General features: G+C 49.7%; 1 protein-coding gene across 1 annotated transcript; it reads left to right on the top strand.

Moving 5' to 3' along the window:
* Positions 77-10,870, top strand: RPUSD4 (RNA pseudouridylate synthase domain containing 4). The gene is made up of 7 exons (XM_013975826.2): positions 77-287; positions 659-824; positions 2,296-2,497; positions 7,465-7,558; positions 7,637-7,781; positions 9,022-9,119; positions 9,816-10,870. The coding sequence occupies exons 1-7, from the start codon at positions 96-98 to the stop codon at positions 10,053-10,055; spliced, it is 1,137 nt and encodes a 378-aa protein (XP_013831280.2). The 5' UTR covers positions 77-95; the 3' UTR covers positions 10,056-10,870.

The following is a 22,089-nucleotide window of genomic DNA, read 5'->3' as shown; positions in this document are numbered from 1 at the left end:
TCCACGTGACGCGCAGGGCCCGCCCACCCGTCCTCCCGCCCTTTCGTTGCTCTCCTCTGGGCGTGGCCTTGCCTCGCCCCTCCCTTCTCGGCAAGATGGCGGCGCCCGGCTGCAGCGCGCCCGGCCTCTGGGTCCGGGGCTCCGGGCAGTGTCTCGGAAGTCTTTTCACCCTCTACTCAAAACCACTTTGTTCCGCTGCTGCTGCTGCTGCCTCTCGGCCCCTGGATGCTCAGCGATTAGCAGAGAGACTCCGGGCCCAGAAACAGCAACAAAAGACGAAGGAGCCGGTGAGTCCAGAAAGACCACAACTCCCAAGAGGCAGTGCGCTCACTGGGGTGAAGGAGGGAAGTAGGCGGGTGCTCTGACACCTGTCAGGTAAATGTCGAGGGCTTGTGGTGGGAGAACTGGGAGAAAGCGAAGGGGACAGCTAAGCAGGGTGCGGGATCTTCCTGTGGGCTGGGTCTTTGGCTCCTGCCGACCCCAGCCTTAAGCCCTACTTGGGGACCAGTGGGACAGACACGCACCCCTGCTCTCAAAGTACTCGAGGAAGGCGCTCATCTAGTGCAGAGATACAGGCATTCCCTTCCCAAATTCTCACCCAGATTTAGTGAAGGACCTCCTCACCGGACGTTGCCCGTCTCTCCTTCTCTTCCCCTAGGCGCCCACAAACCCTGTTCAGCGGAGAGTGCGAGAACTAGTGCGGTTCACAGAGCAGCTGCAGCGCGTCCACCCCAACGTGCTGGCTAAGGCGCTGAGCCGGGGAATTGTCCATCAGGACAAGGACCTTGTGGTCATCAATAAGCCCTACGGTCTCCCTGTGCATGGTGAGGAGCACGTGGCGGGGAAGCGGGAGGGGCGCTGCTGCTTTCTGTTACTAGGAAGGGCAACTCTGACATTACTCCCGGGGCTTCCTGAAGCTTTGCTTTCAGAGTAATTAAACTTTTGTAATGAAACTCCAGTACTTTGGCCACCTCATGCGAAGAGTTGACTCATTGGAAAAGACTTTGATGCTAGGAGGGACTAGGGGCAGGAGGAGAAGAGGATGACAGAGGATGAGATGGCTGGATGGCAGCACTGACTCGATGGACGTGAGTCTGAGTGAACTCCGGGAGTTGGTGATGGACAGGGAGGCCTGGCCTGCTGCGATTCATGGGGTCACAAAGAGTCAGACACGACTGAGTGACTGAACTGAATTGAAGGATACTAACGCATGTAAGACACCAGAGAGGACACAGAGATAAATAAGATGGTCCCCATCTTCCAAGCATCTGGCAGCCAGCAGTATGGAATTTGCTGTGTGCCAGCCTCCACCAGGGGTTGCTATAGAGGACCAAGGCTGTGTAGTTCCTGTGTTCAAATTATTTTCCATCAAAATTGGGAAAAAGGACATAACATGTGTTGGTGTATAACTAGCAAAACCCCAGGGCACCTTGACCCTAATGGACACCTCGACCCTGATGTTTTTTATTTTCAGAGAGAGCTGGAGTGAGTCAGGAAAGATTGATAGAAAAAATGCGTTTGTGGAAAGGGTTTTGCTGGAGGGAAAGGCATGTTTTAGCTAGACGTACAAATGCTTTGGGGGGAGATACAGAGATGGTTGTACATGAAAACAAGGAATTAAGTTAGACGTTGCCTGGTGCTTTGTGTGTATTTTTTTCTCTTGATCCTTCCATTAAGTTTCTCTCCTTTTCATTCCCCAAGAAATAATTATTATCCTGATATTCACATTTTGTAGATAAGAAAACTAAAAGTTGAAAAGGGTAAGTAATCTGTCGAAGGTCAATGACTAGTTAGGAGGCTCCATAGAATGGAACCCAGGAATGCCCATCTTTCAACTCCTCGGTAATGCCTCAGGAGGGCCTTATGTTCTTGCGTTTCTCACTAGGGTTTCCTTGGCAGATTCTCAAGCCTGTGTTTATATAGTGAAATATCAGGCCTCCTCATTTTGGTTGCTAATTTTAGTTTGAGTACATAAATACCGTTAAAAAATTGTTTATGTCTGAGGAGAAAGCCACATACCTTGGGATCTTGTTTCTTAAAGTTTATTATGCATATAAGTCACTTGGGCGTTTTGTTAAAATGCAGAGTTTGATTCATTATCTGGGTTGGGGGCCTGAGATTCCTTTCTAGCAGGTTCCCCGGGTGTACTGACATGTTGCTAGTCCCTGGACCACACTTCAATTTTACTGCCCTCAAGAGCATCTGCTGTTAATCCAGTAATCTGCTTTTCCCAAGTCGAGGTCTTGGATGGGATCTTTCCCTGGCCACTCAGGTCTCTGGCTCTTTCCTTCTCAGGTGGCCCTGGGGTCAAGCTCTGCATCAGTGATGTACTGCCTGTCCTGGCAAAGATACTGCATGGCCCCAAGGCAAAGCCGCTGCACCTGTGCCATCGGCTGGACAAGGAAACCACAGGTGTGATGGTGTTGGCTTGGGAAAAAGAAGTGGCGCATCAAGTCCAAGAGCTGTTTAGAACCCGTCAGGTGACAAAGAAGTACTGGTACGAAACCTGTCGATAGCGGTCGAGGTGGTGTAGGCCGTCTTTCATTTCTGCAGCTCTTCTTATATCAGGAATCCCTGGTGACAGAAGGCACTGTCTTAGAATCTCTGGGCATATAAAAATTATAGGAAATAGATTTAGTGCTTAGACTATTAGAGTCTGATAGTATAGTGGTTCCTAATTATGGCTGTACATAAAAATTATTAAAAATTAATTATGCAAGTAATATGATTTGATTGTTGTGGTAAAATGTCAGACAACATGGATAAAGCAAAAAAAAAAGTCCTGGAGAATTCTCTCATTATTATTATCTCTATTATTATCTCATTATTATCTCTATTATTCTCTTTCCTTCCCTTGGGGTAGTTTGGTTTTTATTCCTGTGGAGCTTACTCATCCTATTTACATACGTGTCTGATGCAGGTTCGATCCCTGAGTTGGGAAGATCCGCTGGAGGAGGGCATAGCAACCCACTCTAGTATTCTTGCCTAGGAAATCCCATGGACAGAGGAGCCTGGTGGGCTACAGTCCACAGGGTTGCAAAGAGCAGGACACGATGGAGTGACTGAGCACACTGATATGTATACTGTGTGTGTGCGTGTGTGACATTGTACGGTGTACACTGTACTTTTCTGACTTAACTCTTCGTCTGTAGACGTGTAACTCACGTTGGTGCATATAGACTTACCTCAGTTTTTGTTTATTTGGCTGTGCTGGGTCTTAATTGCCGTGTGCAGGATCTTTGATCTTCACTCTGGCATGTGGAATCTTCAGTTGCAGCATAGGAACTCTGAACTGTGGCATGTGGGATCTAATTCCCTGACGAGGGGTTGAACCCAGGCCCCCGCCATTGGACCACCAGAGAAGTCCCAATCTTAGTTTTTTTTTTAATAAATATAATTTATTTTTTTAATTGAAGGATAATTGCTTTACAGAATTTTGTTGTTTTCTGTCAAACCTCACCATGAATCAGCCATAGGTATACATATATCCCCTCCCTCCTGAACCTCCCTCCCATCTCCCTCCCCATCCCACCCCTCTAGGTTGATACAGACCCCCTGTTTGAGTTTCCTGAGACATACAGCAAATTCCCATTGGCTATCTGTTTTACATATGGTAATGTCAGTTTCCATGTTACTCTCTGCATACATCTCACCCTCTCCTCCCCTCTCCCCATGTCCATAAATCTATTCTCTATGTCTGTTTCTCCATTGCTGTCCTGCAAATAAATGCTTCGGTACCATCTTCTTAGATTCTGTATATATGTGTTAGTGTGTGATATTTATCTTTCCCTTTCTGACTTACGTCACTCTGTATAATAGGCTCTAGGTTCATCCACCTCATTAGAACTGACTCAAAGGCATTCCTTTTTAGAGCTGAGTAGCATTCCATTGTGTATATGTACCACAACTTCTTTATCCATTCATCTCTCAATGGACATCTTGGTTGCTTCCATGTTCTAGCTGTTGTAAATAGTGCTGCAATGAACAGGGGATATATGTGTCTTTTTCAATTTTGCCAACCTTAGTTTTTTTTATAGAAGAAAGGTACATGAGCAAAAATGAAACCACTCCTATCCCCCATCTACTCAGTTTCCTGTTTCTGAAGCAGTTGCTGTTGCTAGTGTCTTGTGTAAACTTGTAGAGTTATGTGGGATATGTATAAGCAGATGATTGTATGGCAGCATATTTTGCATTGCTTTGCAACCTGCTTTTTTCACTTGGAGGGAAAAGGCAATGGCACCCCACTCCAGTACTCTCGCCTGGAAAATCCCATGGACGGAGGAGCCTGGTGAGCTGCAGTCCATGGGGTCGCTAAGAATCGGACACGACTGAGTGACTTCACTTTCACTTTTCCTTTCATGCATTGGAGAAGGAAATGGCAACCCACTCCAGTGTTCTTGCCTGGAGAATCCCAGGGATGGCGGAGCCTGATGGGCTGCCGTCTGTGGGGTCGCACAGTCGGACACAGCTGAAGCGACTTAGCAGTAGAAGTTTTTCACTTGGACAGTATATCTTGGAGGGCCTTTTGTGTTGCACAGTTAGAGCTGTCTCCTCTTCAATGGCTTTATTGTATGTATTCGTTGTGTAGATATATCATAACTTCCTTATTGATGTTTAGGCAGTTTTCAATTTTTCAAAGCCTCTTGCAAAGAATATGTGAGTATATCCTTAGGACAAATGCCCAGAAATGGAATTACCGGGTTGAAGGGTGCACGCTTTATAAAATTTGAATAGTTACTACCGAGGTTGCTCTCCAAAATGATGCTGCTGGTGCTGCTAAGTCGCTTCAGTCAAGTCCAACTCTGTGCGACCCCATAGATGGCAGCCCACCAGGCTCCCCCATCCCTGGGATTCTCCAGGCAAGAACACTGGAGTGGGTTGCCATTTCCTTCTCCAATGCATGAAGGTGAAAAGTGAAAGTGAAGTCGCTCAGTCGTGTCTGATTCTTAGTGACCCCATGGACCGTAGCCTACCAGGTTCTTCCGTCCATAGGATTTTCTAGGCAAGAGTACTGGAGTGGGGTGCCATTGCCTTCTCCACCAAAATGATGATGTCAGTTTTTATTCCCACTAGCAGTGATGAGTATCCACTTCCCATTATGCCTGATCAATTCATTTTTAAAAGGTTTGCCACTCTGTTGGTAAAAATATATATACTTTATTTTCTGTTCCCCTGTTAACTGGTGGTGTTGGCTGGTTTTGTGTGTGTGTGTGTGTGTGTGTGTGTGTTTATCAGCAGTTTGAGTTTTCCTTTCTGTGAACAGACTGTTTTCTTTTGCCTGTGTTTTATAAGGTTATTATTTTCTTTTTGATTGGTGAGCAGTCTTTTCATATTTTGGATGTTAGTCCTTTTTGTATTATAGATTTTGAAGTTGCTTTGCTATCTTGGGAACCTTAAAATAAATCTATATGCTTGAGACCCACCCACAGAGGTTCTGATTCATAAGTCTGGTGGGTGTGAGGTTTAGGTATCTGTATTTTTAAAAAGCTCCACAAATGACTCTGATGAGGAATGAAGTTTTAAGAATCACCTCAATGAGAGATGACAGGTAATGGAGCAAGTTTAGCATGGTAGCTAAATGCTCAGAAAGATCTGTGTTCAGCTCTCACCTGTGTTATTTACCAGTGTGAGACTTTAGGTAAATTATTGAGCCTCTCTTACTAGATTTGGGATTCTTTGAGAGCATGGATTTTTTTTTTTTTTCCTTTCTTTCCTTTTTTTTGGTTGGGGCATGCGGTGCACACAGCATGGCTTAGGGAATTTTCCCAACCAGGGTTTGAACCCAGGCCCCCTGCAGTGGAAGCATGGAGTCTCAACCACTGGGTGGCCAGAGAAGTCTGACCAGTAGGGATTTTTGTCTTATTCATCCATATAAAACCAGTGCCTACCTAAATCATTGCCTGTTTACATTCAGTGAATATTTATTGGCTGAACGTTTTTGAGCAGGAGCATTAGGTCATTAGGAAGGGTCATCTAGTGGTTATAAATCTGTGTAAGTATGGCAAAATGCATCAGATAGCAGTCTGAGCTGCTACCAACCTGCAGCTGGGTGTCCAGAGTGTTATATCTGAGAGGGCTTTTGACTCCTGGGCCAGCAATTCTGTTTTAGGCTGATTGACCTGGAGGAGGTTTAAACATAAGGACAAATCAGGGTCTTCTACCTGTCTGTGGTGTGATAGACCTCCAACAAGAGAGGCTGGGAGTGAGTTACTGAACTGTGTTTGGGGTTCCTGTGACTTTTGGAGCGCATTTCCTCCGTGTTTTATCTACCTGACAAATAGAGCAGGAGCAGTCCTGTGAATTTTTCATTCAGTTCGTTTTATTTATTCATTTCTTTCCTATGCAACTTGAACTTACCATCTTTTATCCTTTAACAAAGAAAGATATAAATGATACAAAACTATATTATCCCCCTTTAAAATGAAACTGCCCATACTCACTTTTAAAGGCTGGATGAAAGACCATGTTACTAATACAATTGTTTTTGTTTGTTTTCCTGTTTCCCACCACCCCCCCCCCCCACAGTATTCTGCAATCAGCATATTTACTTTAGTAGCAGAAAAGATAGGTTTGTAAGAATAGTGACAGCTGTCAGGCTAAGCGCTATACCAAGAGATTATTTGGGACCCTCTGACCCTCAGAACTCGCTATCAGTTCAGTTCAGTTCAGTCGCTCAGTCATGTCTGACTCTTTGCAACCCCATGAATTGCAGCACGCCAGGTCTCCCTGTCCATCACCAACTCCCGGAATTCACTCAGACTCACGTCCATCGAGTCAGTGATGCCATCCAGCCATCTCATCCTCTGTCGTCCCCTTCTTCTCCTGCCCCCAATCCCTCCCAGCATCAGAGTCTTTTCCAATGAGTCAACTCTTCACATGAGGTGGCCAAAGTACTGGAGCTTCAGCTTTAGCATCATTCCTTCCAAAGAAATCCCAGGGTTGATCTCCTTCAGAATGGACTGGTTGGATCTCCTTGCAGTCCAAGGGACTCTCAAGAGTCTTCTCCAACACCACAGTTCAAAAGCATGAATTCTTCTGTGCTCAGCCTTCTTCACAGTCCAACTCTCACATCCATACATGACCACAGGAAAAACCATAGCCTTGACTAGACGGACCTTAGTCGGCAAAGTAATGTCTGCTTTTGAATATACTGTCTAGGTTGCTCGTAACTTTTTTTCCAAGGAGTAAGTGCCTTTTAATTTTATGGCTGCAGTCACCATCTGCAGTGATTTTGGAGCCCAAAAAAATAAAGTCTGACACTGTTTCCACTATTTCCCCATCTGTTTCCCATGAGGTGATGGAACAGGATGCCGTGATCTTCGTTTTCTGAATGTTGAGCTTTAAGCCAACTTTTTCACTCTCCTCTTATAGTGCAAAGTCCAGCATGAAACCTCTAAGTAGCCAAATAACCAAGGAGCACTTCCTCATCTTTACGGCTCAGGCAAGGTTTGTGTGTCCCCCCAGGGCCATCACCGTGCGCGTCCCGGTGCCTGAAGCGGGAGTCGTGGACATCCCCATCATCGAGAAGGAGGCGCAGGGCCAGCAGCATCACCACAAGGTGGGTGGGTGAGCACCTCTGGAGGGACGGGTTTTCTGCTCGTCCTTTGAAGTCACGTCTCGATTTCTTTGGCTGCAGATGACGCTGTCCCCGAGCTACCGTGTGGATGACGGGCAGATGGTGAGGGTTCGGAGCAGCCGGAACGCACAGCTGGCAGTGACTCAGTACCAGGTGCTGAGCAGCAGCCTGTCCGCCGCCCTCCTGGAGCTCCAGCCTATTACCGGTGAGGGTGCTGTTCTGCAGCGGGTGGCAGAGCCGCGGGGCTCCTCAGGGCTTCACACAGGGTCTTGTGCTGGGCCCTGCCCTGCCTCTGAGCCCCCGGTATTATGAGGTGCTGAGGTTGTACCAGAGTGTGCTTCTGATGCTGATCCAAGGCTAGGAGCTCTCATGGGGGTGGGATTGTGAAAAACAGTAGCATAAGGATGTGAACAGTTTGCTTACGTTTATTTAAAAATTTGCAAACAGGTTCCTCAAAAAGATGTCTGTCCACCGCTGTTCATAGTGGCGCTATACACAGTAGCCAAAAGGTGAACACAACCCACATGTCCATCAGCAGATGATTGGAAAGACATGGTGGTACTTCATGCAGTGAAATATTACCCAGCCATAGAAAAGAAGCAGGTTCTGACACGTGCTTCAGCTGGATCAAACCTTACAGACACTATGCTAAATTAAAGAAGCCCAGCGCAAAAGGGCACACACTGTATGATTCCACTTATGTGAGATACCTAGAGTCGTCAGGTTCGTAGAGACGGATGGCAGAGTGGCGGTTACAGGGGCTGGAGGGAGGAGGGGGAGGGGAGTTACGGTTTATGGGGACAGGGTTTCAGTTTGGGGCGAAAGGGTTCTGGGGATGGACAGTGGTGATGGTTCCAGAGCAGTGTGAATGTACTTAATGCCACTGAACTGAACGCTTAAAACGGGTTGAAATGGTACACCTTGGGGCTTCCCTGGCGGTCCAGTGGTTAGGACTTCGAGCTTCCACTGCAGGAGCATAGACTCCATGCCGCTTGGGGGACTTAGGTCCTGCGTGCCCTGCTGTGCGGCCTTAAGAAAAGAGAGAATTCCTAATGAACTACTTTCAAATTCTGTTTTTAAAAAAAGTTCAAGTTTTATGTATATTTTGCCATAATATAAAAATAAATGTGCCAAGTAGTACTATTTAATGTTATACGATAAAGTTATTTTTTAAAAAAAGCAAAAAGCGTGGCAGCGATAGACCTCAAGTTGATCGGAGTGGTTATGTGTGGTGGAAAGGGAACTGTGACGGGGAGGGGTACTTAGAGGCTTAACGGTATTATTTCCTAATAGCTCATCATTTGTTATATTATCCTTTACCCTTCATTGTAGTTGGGGTTTTGCCAATTTTACTGTGCTTTGATTTAATATGATTAGAAGCAGATGCCGCCAGTGGTATCGTTTCTATAGCTAATCACAAGTCTCCTCGCTTTCCCTTTTTAAAGGAATAAAACATCAGCTTCGTGTTCACCTGTCTTTTGGGTTGGATTGCCCAGTCCTTGGTGATCACAAGTACTCAGACTGGAACAGGCTGGCCCCCCAGGTAATGTCTTTTTGACCCAAGATGCAACAGAATAAGGGAGAAAACTCACGCCTTCCCCTTGTTAAGTCCCTAAAGTCAGTTGCAGCAAAGGCGTGTCGATGGTTTTCAGACACAGCACCCTGCCAGCTGGGCTTCCCTGGTGGCTCACAGTAAAGCATCCACCTGCAATGCAGACGTGGGGGTCACGGGTTCAGTCTCTGGTTTGGAAAGATCCGCTGGAGGAGAGCATGGCACCCACTCCAGTATTCTTCCCGGAGAATCCCATGGACAGAGAAGCCTGGCAGGCTACAGTCCATGGGGTCACAAAGAGTCTGACACGACTAAGCAACTAAACAACAATAATCCTCCTGCTAGCTCTTTAGGTTAGGGAGAAATTCAGAAGCAGACAGGAGACTTTCTGAAGGCTCAAAGCAGCCTTTCATGCTATTGCTTAAGAGCCTTGGTGGAAACTTGTTTTTCACTGTTACAGCTCATTCTTGGAAAGCCAGAGAACTGGCCAAAGAGCACTTTCCCAGTGTGGTTGGTTTTCTGTCATGTAGGTTCTGAACCCTTCCTAGAGATGGTCCAGAAGCAGGCTGTCCCTCACTGTCATCTGGGGGGGTCAGTGATGAGGCCCGATAGTGGAAGTCTTCTACCCCTGGCTGCTGGTCAGAGGTGCCACCGGCCCGGCTCTCACGAGCTCTTTCCTTTGTGTAGAAACTGTCTGCCGGGATCCTGAAGAAGCTGGGGCTGCAGCAGTCCAAGGCCCGCCACCTCCCCCTGCACCTGCATGCCTGCCAGCTGACCCTGCCTGCCCTGCAGCCCCAGAAGGAAGAACTCACCTTGCTCTGCAGGCCTCCTCGCTACTTTGTCAACTCCCTGCGCCGTCTGGGCTTAAAGATGCCGAGTCGGGACCATAGTGCGGGTGATGAAGCCGCACAGCCAGGAGCCCAGTGAAGACGGTCGGGCAGTCTGCCCTGAATTCTTCACTTTGTTTAAGGGACTCTGCTGACTTCTCACCGGGGCCAGACTCCAGAAGAGCCAGGTGTGAAGAGTTGGAGAAACCGCTGCTTCGGGGCTTTTACTGGAGGCTAGCATCTGTTTCCCACCACTCTGGTCACACTCTGGGAAAACCAGCAGGCAGCTTCCCTGCCTCCAAGTCGACAAGAGTCCAGGATCAGGAGAGCGAAAGCCCGGGACTGCTGATCCGGCATGGTTTTTACCCAGCAATGAAGCACTTGACCTATCAGGACAGTTCCTGTTGTTGGAGAGAACGTGATGGTTATCTAGCTCAGAGAGGGATTCAGGAGCAGTTTCTGTCCTCATGGAGGTCACAGGACCGCTCAGCAAAGCCTTTCTGCTTGATTTGTTCAGTCCCAGATTTTTAGAAATATTATTATTGGAGTTTGATCGCTTTACAATGTTGTGTTAGTTTCTGCTGTGCCACCAAGTGAATCAGCTGTGCATATACATACCTCCCCTCCCTCTTGAGCCTCCCGCCCTCCCATCCCACCCCTCCAGGTCATCACAGAGCGCCAAGCTGAGCTCCCCATGCTACACAACTGCCTCCCGCTAGCCATCTACATTTTCCAGACGGTAATGTACAGATGTCAGTGCTACTTCCCAGTTCGTCCCACTCTCTCCTTCCCACCCCATTTCTACATGTCCACCCTCTACATCTTCATCTCCATTCCTGCCGGGCAAATAGGATCAGCTGTGCCATTTTTCTAGCTTCTATCTATAGGCATTAATACACGATATTTGTTTTCCTCTTTCTGATTTCATTCTGTGTGGCAGTCTCTAGGTCCATCCACATCATTACAAATAACCCAGTTTCTTTCATTTTTATGTGTAATATTCCATTGTATATATGTACACATCTTTATCCATTCATCTGTTGATGGATCAGTCGCAGATTCTGTAGACAGTGGTCAAGGATTCTCACCTGGCTCAGCCCAGGAGCCTTGCTGTGCGAGTGATCGTGGAGCCTGTGAAGGGGTGTCAGTGAGCAAGGAGAGCAGGTGTAAACGACGGACAGGTAACAAAAGCAAGTAGAGCAGGCAGGGTGATGGGAGCACCCATATACCTAAAGAGGGCAGCAGTTAGCTCCAGCTGAATGTCACTCCAGGGGAACAGATTTCATAACTTTTTTCAGAGTGAGGAAACCCAGCCATTCATGTGAAATCTGCCAGCATCTCACTAGCTAAGTCAGGATTTTGTTAGCTTGGATAGACTGCTGCTGCTAAGTTGCTTCAGTTGTGTCCGACTCTGTGCAACCCCATAGACGGAAAGCTCCCCTGTCCCTGGGACTCTCCAGGCAAGAACACTGGAGTGGGTTGCCATTTCCTTCTCTAGTGCATGAAGGTGAAAAGTGAAAGGGAAGTCGCTCGGTCGTGTCCGACTCTTAGCAACCCCATGGACTGCAGCCTACCAGGCTCCTCCGTCCATGGGACTTTCCAGGCAAGAGTACTGGAGTGGGGTGCCATCGCCTTCTCCAGTTGGATAGGCTAGCAGATCATATTTGCAGGTTGGGTTTCATCGGCAGGCTGTCTGTTTGCAATCTATGTTTAAAGACTAGTGTAGATGTTTGGGAAAGGGCCATCTTGAGAGTTCTGCATCAGTGGTGGACGTTTTAGCTTCACGTAGCATCTGTCCATCTATGGGGTCACGCAGAGTCGGACACGAATGAAGTGACTTAGCAGCAGCAGCATTTGTCCTTTCTAGACCAGGGGATGGCTTTGGTTAGTCTGTAGTTAGTGTTGTGAAGGAGCTGCCATTTCTCGAATCTTCGTTGTTTCAGAAGCAAGCCTGTCCTTGGGTCTCAGGTGGCTGAGCCAAGCACCACTTGGAGGAAAATGAATTTAACCGCTCCTCTTAGTGGTCTGGCTCGCTCCTGTCTGGTTTTTTGTAACAGTACAATCTTGCAAACAAATACACCTCATGTTACCTTGGCTGAGCTGAGAAAACTCGGAATGATGGCAGAGTTGGGGAGGGACCCCATTAGATACTCTCTCTCTGTTGAAAACAACTTTCTAAACCCACTTTTCTGTTTGCGTAATACTGTTACCCTGCACCATGGACTTAACTTTAGAAGCACAGATGAGGTCACTGTGTGTGTCCTCCGCAGCAAGAGAAGCCACCGCAATGAGAAGCCCTCACATCACAACCAGAGAAGGGCCCTGCCTCGCCACAAGTAGAGAAAACCCTCGCACAGCAACCAAAACTCAGTGCATCTAAAAATGTTAATTAAAAAAATTTTTTAAAGATAGTGTTTTTAAAAAATTTTTCGAGGTGCCAGGTTTGGGGGTAGCATCTCCTCAACCCCATCACCAAATAGTTGCAAAGTCAGGGGTTTCCATTACCTTCTCAGGCTTGATAATCCTCTAGAACAACTCTCAAAACTCAGCTCTGCTTGCTGTTGCAGTTTTTCTTATGGCAATAAAAGAGGAGACTCAAAAAAAAAAAAAAAAAAAGAGACTCGTGGGGTGGAGGTCTGCGAGGGTCCCAGACACGAAGCTACCCTGGCCCCTCCCTGGGGATTCAGGACGACCGCAGTCCAGGTGCACAGAGGGTGCCAACCACAAAGGTCACATAAGCTTCAATGCCTGGAGTCTTTATTGGAGTTTCATCATATCAGCAAGATTGATTAGATCACTGGTTATTGAACTCAGTCCAACTCTCCATCTCTAATCACATGATTGGTCTATTGACATACCATTGACAGGCCTGCACCCTGACACTCCCCAGGGGTTATACAAACTGTCAGGACCCATCCTAAGTAACAAAGACACTCCTATCATTCCAAAGATTTAGAGGCTTCCTCCCGGGAGGCAGGGACAAAAGCCAGGCAAATTCCTTACTATACAACACTGTTTGCCCCTTGCACTCCTGTTCTGGAGTCATCTCCATGTCCTAGATAGGGACCCCTTCACCTTTCGGCCTCCTTGGTGGCTGTCTGTGTATACGCCTCCATCAGCTAGAGCCTTAAGGTTCTCTTGGACCAGTGGCCTTGAAATATTTCTGTTCACTTCCTTTCTCTCACCCCACTTGGCACACCCTTATCTGCTGTGATCAAGGACAGTGAGAATGGGGTTTTAATCAAGCCTGATCACCTGGGAGGGTGAAACTCTGCTTTCCTGGGGATGTTCTCTGCTGTGCTCCCAGTCACAATAAACTGTGTGTGCTCAGTCATGTCCAACTCTTTGCTGCCCCCACAGACTGTAGCCCACCCGGCTCCTCTGTCCGTGGAATTTCCCAGGCGAGACTGCTGGAGTGAGTTGCCATTTCCTCCTCCAGGGGATCTTCTTCACCCAGGGGTGGAACCTGAGTCTCCTGCCTCTCTTTCCTTGCACGAGGATTCTTTACCGCTTAACCATCAGGGAAGCCTTGGGGGGCACGGTAAACAGGCTCCAAATACTGCTGGGAAGAACGGTTAGAGCTGACGGGGGGTTGGTACGGATCGGGTAGGGGAAGGACCTAGGGTGACTCCCGGGGAGCCTATCCTGAGTCGCAGGGTAGATGAGGTGGGTTACAGTAAACAGAGGAGGAAGAGGTCTGGGGGGCCCCTCCCAAGCCTGCGTCAGTGCTATCATACAGCCGTGTGTCCAGAGGGGCCCTGGGGGAGGGCAATTACCCCGTGTGCCCTGAGCACCGAGAAGTGCTCGTCACCCCACACTTCCTGCTGCGTATCCTAGTCATTCCCTGTAATTACACCTGTCTCCTACCTTCTCGTGGGCAGGCATGGGGCTTCCCTCTTTGGCTCTCAAGCCCTATGCCTGTAAACTCTTGAAAAGTGGCCAGTGAACAGTAAGGCGGTCCCCCGACTCTGGTAGCTCTCAGGCTCTGGATCTAGATGGGCTTTCAGTTCAAACGATGGCTCTGATAGTTATTGGCTAACTGCGGATAATTTACTTAACTTATCTGAGCCTCAGTTCTAGCACCTGCAAAATGGGCATAATAACAGTACCTCTATGACAGATACTTTGAAGGATTAATTGAAACAATTCATATTAAGTTCCCAGAAGAGTTCCTAATAGATGGCAAGGACCCAATTAATGTAATAATAGGTTGTGTGTGTGTGTGTGTGTGCTCATTATTGTTGCTAAATTGTATCTGATTCTTTGTAATCCCCTGGACTGTAGCTCATCACACTTCTCTGTGCATGGAATTCTCCAGGTAAGAATACTGGAGCAGGTTGCCATTTTCTTCTCCAGGAGATCTCCTGACCCAGGCATCGAAGCTGTGTCTCCTGCATTGGCAGGCAGATTCTTTACTACTGAACCTCCTGGAAATCCGGTAATGTTAGGTTAAAGCAGGTTAAATTTGCCATTTTTATTGAGATGGTATTCACATGCTATAAAATTCACCCATTTAAAGTGTAGAATTCAGTACATTCCTAGAATTGGATAATTAGCACCCCAATCTAATTTCAGAATATTTTAATTCTCACAAAAACTCAATATCCATTTTTAAATTAATATATCTCCTTTTGTTTGTTGTGCTTTTGATGTCATATATTTTAAAATTGCCTAATCTAAATTCAGAGATTTACCTATTTTCCCCCTCTTAATGTTTTCTAGGTTTAACTCTTACATTTTGGGACTATCAGTTCAGTTCAGTTGAGTCTCTCAGTTGTGTCCGACTCTGTGAGACCCCATGGACTGCAGCACGCCAGGCCTCCCTGTCCATCACCAACTCCCAGAGTTTACTCAAACTCAAGTCCATTGAGTGATGCCATCCAACCATCTCATCCTCTGTTGTCCCCTTCTCCTCCTGCCTTCAGTCTTCCCCAGCATCAGGGTCTTTTCAAATGAGTCAGTTCCTCACATCAGGTGGCCAAAGTATTGGAGTTTCAGCTTCAGCATCAGTCCTTCCAATGAATATTCAGGACTGAATTCCTTTCCATTTAAAATTAACTTTTGAGTATGATGTATTAAGGTGTTCAGCTTCGCATGTGGATAGCCAATGGTCCCAGCATCATTTGTTGAAAAGATTTTTTTTTTTAAAGGATCCACATATTTGTTTGTTGTCGATGTGGACCATTTTTAAAGTCTATTGAATTTGTTACAATATTATTTCTGTTTTATGTTTTGTTTTCTGGGGTGTGAAGCATGTGAGATCTTAGCTCCCTGAACAGGGATCAACTCACACACCCTGGACGTGAAGACAAAGATGAAGCCTCAACCACTGGACTGTCAGGGAAGTCCCCTGAAAAGATTATTCTTTCTCCCATGAAATTGTTTTGGTAAACTGTCATTTTTGAAGATCAGTTCAGTTCAGTCGCTCAGTCGTGTCCAACTCTTTGGGACCCCATGGACTGCAGCACTCCAGGCTTCCCTGTCCATCACCAGCTCCCGGAGCCTACTCAGACTCATGTCCATCGAGCCGGTGAAGCCATCCAACCATCTCATCCTCTGTTGTCCCCCTCTCCCACCTTCAGTCTTTCCCAGCATCAGGGTCTTTTCAAATGAGTCAGTACTTCGCATCAGGTGGCCAAAGTATTGGAGCTTCAGTATCAGTCCTTCCAATGAATAATCATTACTGACTTCCTTTAGGATTTATAGTTAATTTTATTGGGTAAGATTTAGTTTTATTACAGTATTCATATGAAAGAAGCAAAATGAGGAGTAATTGCAATTTCTCCTTTTACTACCAGATGGCAGCAGTCTCCCAGATTTATTCTCCCTTTCTGGCCTGAAAGCGGGAACAGGTTTTAATCAGGCATCTTCCACAATAGCGTTTCCTGTTTGCCTCTGACCTCCAGATACCCTTGACATTGGCTTCCCCAGCGTGGTAAATCTCGGGCCTTTTATTTTTTAAGTTAGTTTCAAACTTAAATTTTTCTGTTCTCTGGTGGAGAGTGAGACAGTGGAGGGAGGTCATGGTTTAGGCTCCCCAAGTATATTCACCCTAGAATGAGACTCATAAACACTCAGTTATAAGAGGACTACAAGTTCACTACAGACATGTGGAAAGTATAATCAAGCTGCTCTCAGTTATGGAAAAGCCCAGATAGGAGTACATCTTAGGTGGGACACACAGTGACACCCAGCCCTACAACGGGAGCACTGCCTTCTCAGTCCCAGGTCTGTGTTACAGGGCCCCACCTGTAGCACCAGGGGAGAAGCGCGAGAGAGAAGTGAAAGAGTAGGAATCTGAAAGGCCCACCTTCCTTTCGGGAAGAAACACCTTCTGCTCTGACTCACTGGCCTCTCTTGCTGGTTTCTCAAAGTATTAGCAGTTCTGAGTTCCCTAAACCTACCCGGGAGGGGTCTTGCTACTTCCTCACCCCACCACCTCCAGGCTTCCCAACTGTACACAGGGTTGAAGGGCCACCTTTGTCTGCCTCCCAGATCGCCTAGAGACAGCTGAATTTACCTGTGAATTCTGTTAACGAGACCCCTTCCATATTAGGCATGCCCCATTCATTTATAAGTCATGGCTGCGCTCAATTTTTCACTGTTTAAAATAAAAGCCTAATGGAAATATTCATTTACCCACCACGTGGTTGCAGAGCTCAGCTGAAATGTCAAGCATGCTTAGCAGTTGGCTGCTTTTATTTTGGCCCAATGCATCGTAGTAAAAAATTGCAATCTCTTTGTTGATCAGAAGCACTCAGTGATATGTATGATTAGTGATTAGTATGATTTTGACTAATAAAAGCAGGCCGATAAAATGTGATTTGATAAATAATGGGGGGAAATAAAGATGGCAGGTTTGGAAGTTGGGGCTGCACTGATGAGCTTCAGGTAGCCGACACGTGTGAGAGGCTGCTGCCCCTTCTTTCTTCCCTGCCCCCACTACTCCCCACAGCCTTTCTGAAATGTGTTTCAGAGTCCTCAGGCTCCTGCCTCTTCCACACCCCGCACCTGCATCTGTGGACCCTGAACCCCAGCATCAGAGCAGACTGGGCACCCCCTTTTCCCAACGCCTGCTGACCAGTCTGTCCCGGGGCGAGTGTGGATGCAGGAGCGGGAGGCAGGGAGCCCCAAGCAGCAGCTCTGATTGTGGGCCGGGGCTGTGCTAACCCGGAGCCCATCTCTCAACACTGGGAGCTATTACCATCTGTCCATCAGCAGCTTCAAGGAGCCAGGAGCCATGACCTGGACCATTCAGGGAGCGAGCGAGGGGATGGGTCCCCACTTTGATGTGAGCAACAGGGTCAGAGAGGGAGCAGGAGGTGAGGGCCAGGCCCGGGCTGCAGGCAGCAATCTCCTCTCCAGCTCGGCTTCCACGGTGAGCCCAGCTTGCCTTCATTGCCCCTTTCCCGTCTCCACACGAGCCTCTGGGCTGCTCTGGGCTCCTGGTCCCACTCCTCCAGCCTGTGTCCCAATTGTGGGCCCATCATTACCTGTCCGCACACCCTCCCTGGAGGGGGAGTGAGGCAGTGGGAGGGCGGGGGCGGGGGTGCCAAACCGGCTTGATTCTAAGGGGCAGGTGGTGACTGCTTCCTACAGGAAGCACGGGATCTGAAAATCAGAGAGAACCTTCCCTTCGGAACCAGGAACCGCAGGGCTGGGAGGGGCCTCCGCCTTCAGCTACACTCCTCGCAGGCCATGCCCAGCTTGGCCCTGCATGCTTGCACTCAAGGGGCACTACCTCCTGAGCTTCCCACACTCACTGGTTGGGGGAGGAGATGGGAGAACAGGGAGGGAGGGAGATGGAGGGCAGAAGGACAAGCAGAGGGAGAGAGCCATGGGTTCCGCCTGAGCTACACACACACACACACACACACACACACACACACACACACCTCCTATAGCCAGGCCACACACACACACACACACACACACACACACACACACACACCTCCTATAGCCAGGCCACACACACACACACACACACACACACCTCCTATAGCCAGGCCACACACACACACACACACACACACACACACACACACCTCCTATAGCCAGGCCACACACACACACACACACACACACACACACACACACACACACCTCCTATAGCCAGGCCTGAACGGCTGCCAGTTCATCCTGGCCCAGTCGGAGAAGTCTGGCCGTTTTCCTGTCTAAAGTTACAGAATTTTCCAGAAGTTCCCCTGTTTTTTTTTCTTCTGGACTCATAAACCAGATTTTCCCCTGTCCTTCTACTTCACCGGCCTAGAGAAGAAAAGCCAGAGAAAGAGAGCGAGTAGGCAGAGGGCCTGTGGTCACACACCCAAGGCTGATCTCTGTCTCTGTCCCTCCTCCTTGGAGCTCCCAGAGCCTGAGTACCCGCAACACCAATGCCTGCTGCCTGCACAGAGCCTCTTGCATGAGTTAACTTATTCTCATGCATGTGTGCTAAGTCGCTTCGTATCCAACTCTTTGCGACCCCAGGGATGGTAGCCCGCCAGGCTCCTCTGTCCACGGGATTCCCCAGGCAAGAATGCTGGAGTCATCCCCCAGAGTCCCAGGGGATGAAGAATAGCCCTGACTGTGCTGTTCTTTCTACAGCACAGGACTGGGAGAGGTCTCCACCTTCAGCTACACTGCTCGCCAGCAATGCCCAGCCTGGCCCTGCACACTTGCAAACTTACTACGGTTTAGGGGAGACATAGGAAAGGAAGTTGACTCCTTATTTCCAGAAAGACTGGAGTCAAGCTGGCTCTGGGAGTTGCCAGGCAGTGACTGAGCAGGTAGTCCCCCAGGAGGGGATGTGAGGAGACTGCAGTGTAGCTCAGGGATCACCCTGAGAACAGAGTAAATACACCGGCGTGCCCCAAACTGGATGGCCCACTAAAGATGGAGCTGGAGACCGTGTTGGGAGTGGAGGACATGGCGGTCACCCCCAGCCAAGCCTCCTCCCCTGCCCCCAGCCAGGAACTGGGTAGATTCGAGGGAGAGCTCAGCGTCACGGGCAGTCCCCGAAGGGCTGTGGATCCCTTGAGAGGTGTGCGGCTGATCTGTAGGTGCTGATATGAAGCCAGGACTCTTGGGTTTCTGATTTGAAGGTCAGAAGCCCAAGATGCCAGGGCTAAAGGAACCCCCAAGATCCGGCATCAAGTCCTTCCTGGAATCAGAGGAGGAGGGATGAGTTTGCTCTATCAAAAGCGTTCTTTCCTTCTCATCCTCTGAGCAGGTTCACTCAGCACCCGGCATCACTCATCCCTGGGCAGTTTATCTGCCATCAGGGGTGCTGTTTGGTGCAGGAGATGGAAGGGGAGTTAGAGCAGGTGGGAGGGCAGAGAGGAACGCCCCGGGCATGGGGGACACTGGCAGCTTTGTCTCTTACGCTCACCTTTGAGGGAGGGAAGGACAGAGGTTGTCGGTGGCCCCTCCAACCCTACATGGCACGCCGCCCTGTGTCTGGGTCAGGGAATTAAGCTGTCCTCACCTCCCCAGTAAGAATGAGGCTTGACAGGCTGTGACAAGAGCTGTCAGTGCTGGGGTCCAGTCCCAGCCAGCGCTGATAAGGCAGGCAGCTCAGGACCCCTGGGAAAGAGAGGACCAGTAGGGCAGTATCCAGGGCTCGAGGGGGCGGTACAGGTGGGAACAGAGCAACCTTTGTGCATCCCTAACTGGCCCTGGCCACGGACGGCTTCCTGCCAGGGGCCCTGCCCCTGACCTGCCTCCCACACCTGGGCTCAGCACACAGGGCCACAGTCCACCCCTACCTTGGCACCCACTTGGGACCAGGCTCTCAGCTTCTCTGGGGAGCTCGTTCTGCAGGGATGAAGATGGGGACAAGCTTCAAGGAGAAGCAGGTGACAGTGACTGTCTTGGCCGTTGTCCAGTGCCTGCCCTCCCAGCCTCTCTTCTCAGCACTGTACTGGGCGATACCAACCAGCTGCCAACTCCTGGAGCTGAAGTTGAGAAGCATGTGAATGGTGGGGTCATATTCCTGGGGGCAACCCACAGACCCCCACGTGGGTCTGTCCTGGGAGGAAGCTGAGCCTCTGTGGGAGCTGGGCCCTCACCAGAGAGAAGCAGAAAGCACCTGGGGACCAGCCTCCTCACGGTCCCCAAGTCCTCCTGGTCCCTGTGGCTTGGCACATCCCTGCATGAGCAGGGACCTTACTGTGTTTGCATTTCTGCTTGGTGAGGACATTCTGGGGATGGAGGTTCTAGGCCCTGAGCCCCAGCCCAGCTCATCCCTAAACCGCGAGGCTGGTTAACTGCAGTTGCAGGCGGGGATGGGCGACAGAGGCCGACAGCATCGCTCTGATGCGCCGACTTGTTAGCTGAGCATGGCCGTGGTCTCAGCAGGAAACTCGCCTCTGGACTGCACTCTGCCTCCTCTGTCCCACGTTTTCCAAAGAAATGTGCCTCATCACTGCTTCTCTCGTTTACCCCTTCCTTCTGGCCGGCCCTAAAATCAACCAGGGTGGGCTCCAGGCCTGGGCTTGGGGGACACTGGCAACTTTGACAGGCTGCCTCTCAGCCTCACCCCACCCCGCCAGAGATGCTCTGTCCTTGTCTCTTCTTGGGTTGAGGACCCTACTCTGCCCTGCTGTGCCCCCTTGGGCCCGGAAGGAGCCTGGGAGTATCCGTCTGACTGGTGGTTCTCAGGGTCCTTGCTGTGATCTCCAGGGGCTCTGTTCCCAACCTCCCCCTCCTGCCCAAGCTGGCCCTGGGTGGACCCCGCAGACCAGCCGCCCAGCTGACCAGACTCCGGGATCTCTGGTTGCCCCTGGAGCTGCACAGAGAGGCTGGGGAGGTTTGCAGAGGCCTCTAGGGTTCCAGTTGGAAAGATGAGAGAGGAAGGCATTCACTGACAGGCACACTCTTGGGTCCCGACCTGGGACGGAGGCCAAGAATTCTCATGCCAAAGTCAGGCTCCAAAGTGTGACTGGCTGCTCTTCAGCCGTTTCCCTGCGTCTGCCATCGTTTCTGCTGCGGCCTCTGTCTCCCTCATCCTCTTATCCTCTCTTTGGACGTCTGTCCCTCCTTCTCTCTGTCTGTCTCTGTCTCTGCCCTGCCTCTCTGCCTCTCTCAACCTTGCGGTCTCTGCACCTGCCCCTCGGTTGGTCCCTCTCTGGTGCCTTCTCCTTCCTGTGCAGACCCCCCTCTCCCCTTCTCTTTCTCTCTCTTCTCCCTCTTTTTCTCTGTCCTGATGGTCTTCCTTTGTGTGAAGTCCCTCCTCTCCTCCCGCAGCTTCAGCCATATCCTCTCTGCGGCCCCCCACCCCTGCCCCATCCAGCAGGAGACTTGTCCCCAGGACCCCCTCATGGAGACCAGGAGACCCCTGGGTTTTCCTCTAGGCACTGGGAAGCCAGCCCTATGGTGGGGGAATGGGCGGTGGGCTTTAACCTCTGAAAGTGTCCCCCTGCTCCCCCGGCAAACAATTTGAGTGCTCAGGTGCCTGCCAGGGTTGAGGTCTCCAGACCAGTCCCCTCGCCTCTTTTCCAAAGGGGCTGCTCCCGTAAGTCCCCGATGCAACAGTGTGTCCCCAGGCCCCACACATGAAGGGTCCCTTTTTGCTGTGAAGGGGAGACGAGAAGGAAAAGGGGAGGAGGGAGTCCTATATGCCTGGTTCCTGGGGAGAACACCCGACTTTGACTCCAAAGACTGGCCTGAAGACTAAAAGGACAGAGGGACATGGCTGGCCACAGCATCCGTCCCCAGGTGACCCTGTGCCGCGCCACAGCCTCCTCTGTGCGCCCCCTTCAGACGCTGCCCTCCATGGGCTGGGGGAGGGAGGGCTGACTGAAAACAGCCTCGCACAACAGAAGAGGGGACCGCGGATCAGAGAGGCAGTCAGCCCAGGACACACAGCAAATTGCCGGCATTGCTGGGGTGGCCTTTCTTCTCCACTCCCACCTCTCCTAGGATTCTGCCTGAAGGCATCTGGGCCAACTGCCACATGCAGGCCGCTCCTGCCTCCACCCCGCAGTTTCTGCAGTTATAAATGCCTGAGTCTAGCAAACTGGTTTTGAACATCTTCTCTACCCCAGGCATGGGGCTAGTTTGAGAGCTGGATGTGGGTGGCACCTCCAGGGGGCCATCTGTCTGCTCTGAGACCCCTGTTCTCTACTCTGTCTGTGTCT

The sequence above is a fragment of the Capra hircus genome, chromosome 29 (assembly GCF_001704415.2).
Source record: "Capra hircus breed San Clemente chromosome 29, ASM170441v1, whole genome shotgun sequence".
Lineage (NCBI taxonomy): Eukaryota > Metazoa > Chordata > Mammalia > Artiodactyla > Bovidae > Capra > Capra hircus.
The sequence above is the reverse complement of the archived record's forward strand: the minus strand, read 5'-3'. Positions and strand labels throughout refer to the sequence as shown.

Bases quoted from the DNA above. Each gene is read 5' to 3' on its own strand.
- RPUSD4 (XM_013975826.2), top strand. From the start codon at position 96: ATGGCGGCGCCCGGCTGCAGCGCGCCCGGCCTCTGGGTCCGGGGCTCC. The intron at 825-2,295 runs GTGAGGAGCACG...TTTCCTTCTCAG, and splicing joins CTACGGTCTCCCTGTGCATG to GTGGCCCTGGGGTCAAGCTC. The intron at 2,498-7,464 runs GTACGAAACCTG...GTGTCCCCCCAG, and splicing joins CAGGTGACAAAGAAGTACTG to GGCCATCACCGTGCGCGTCC.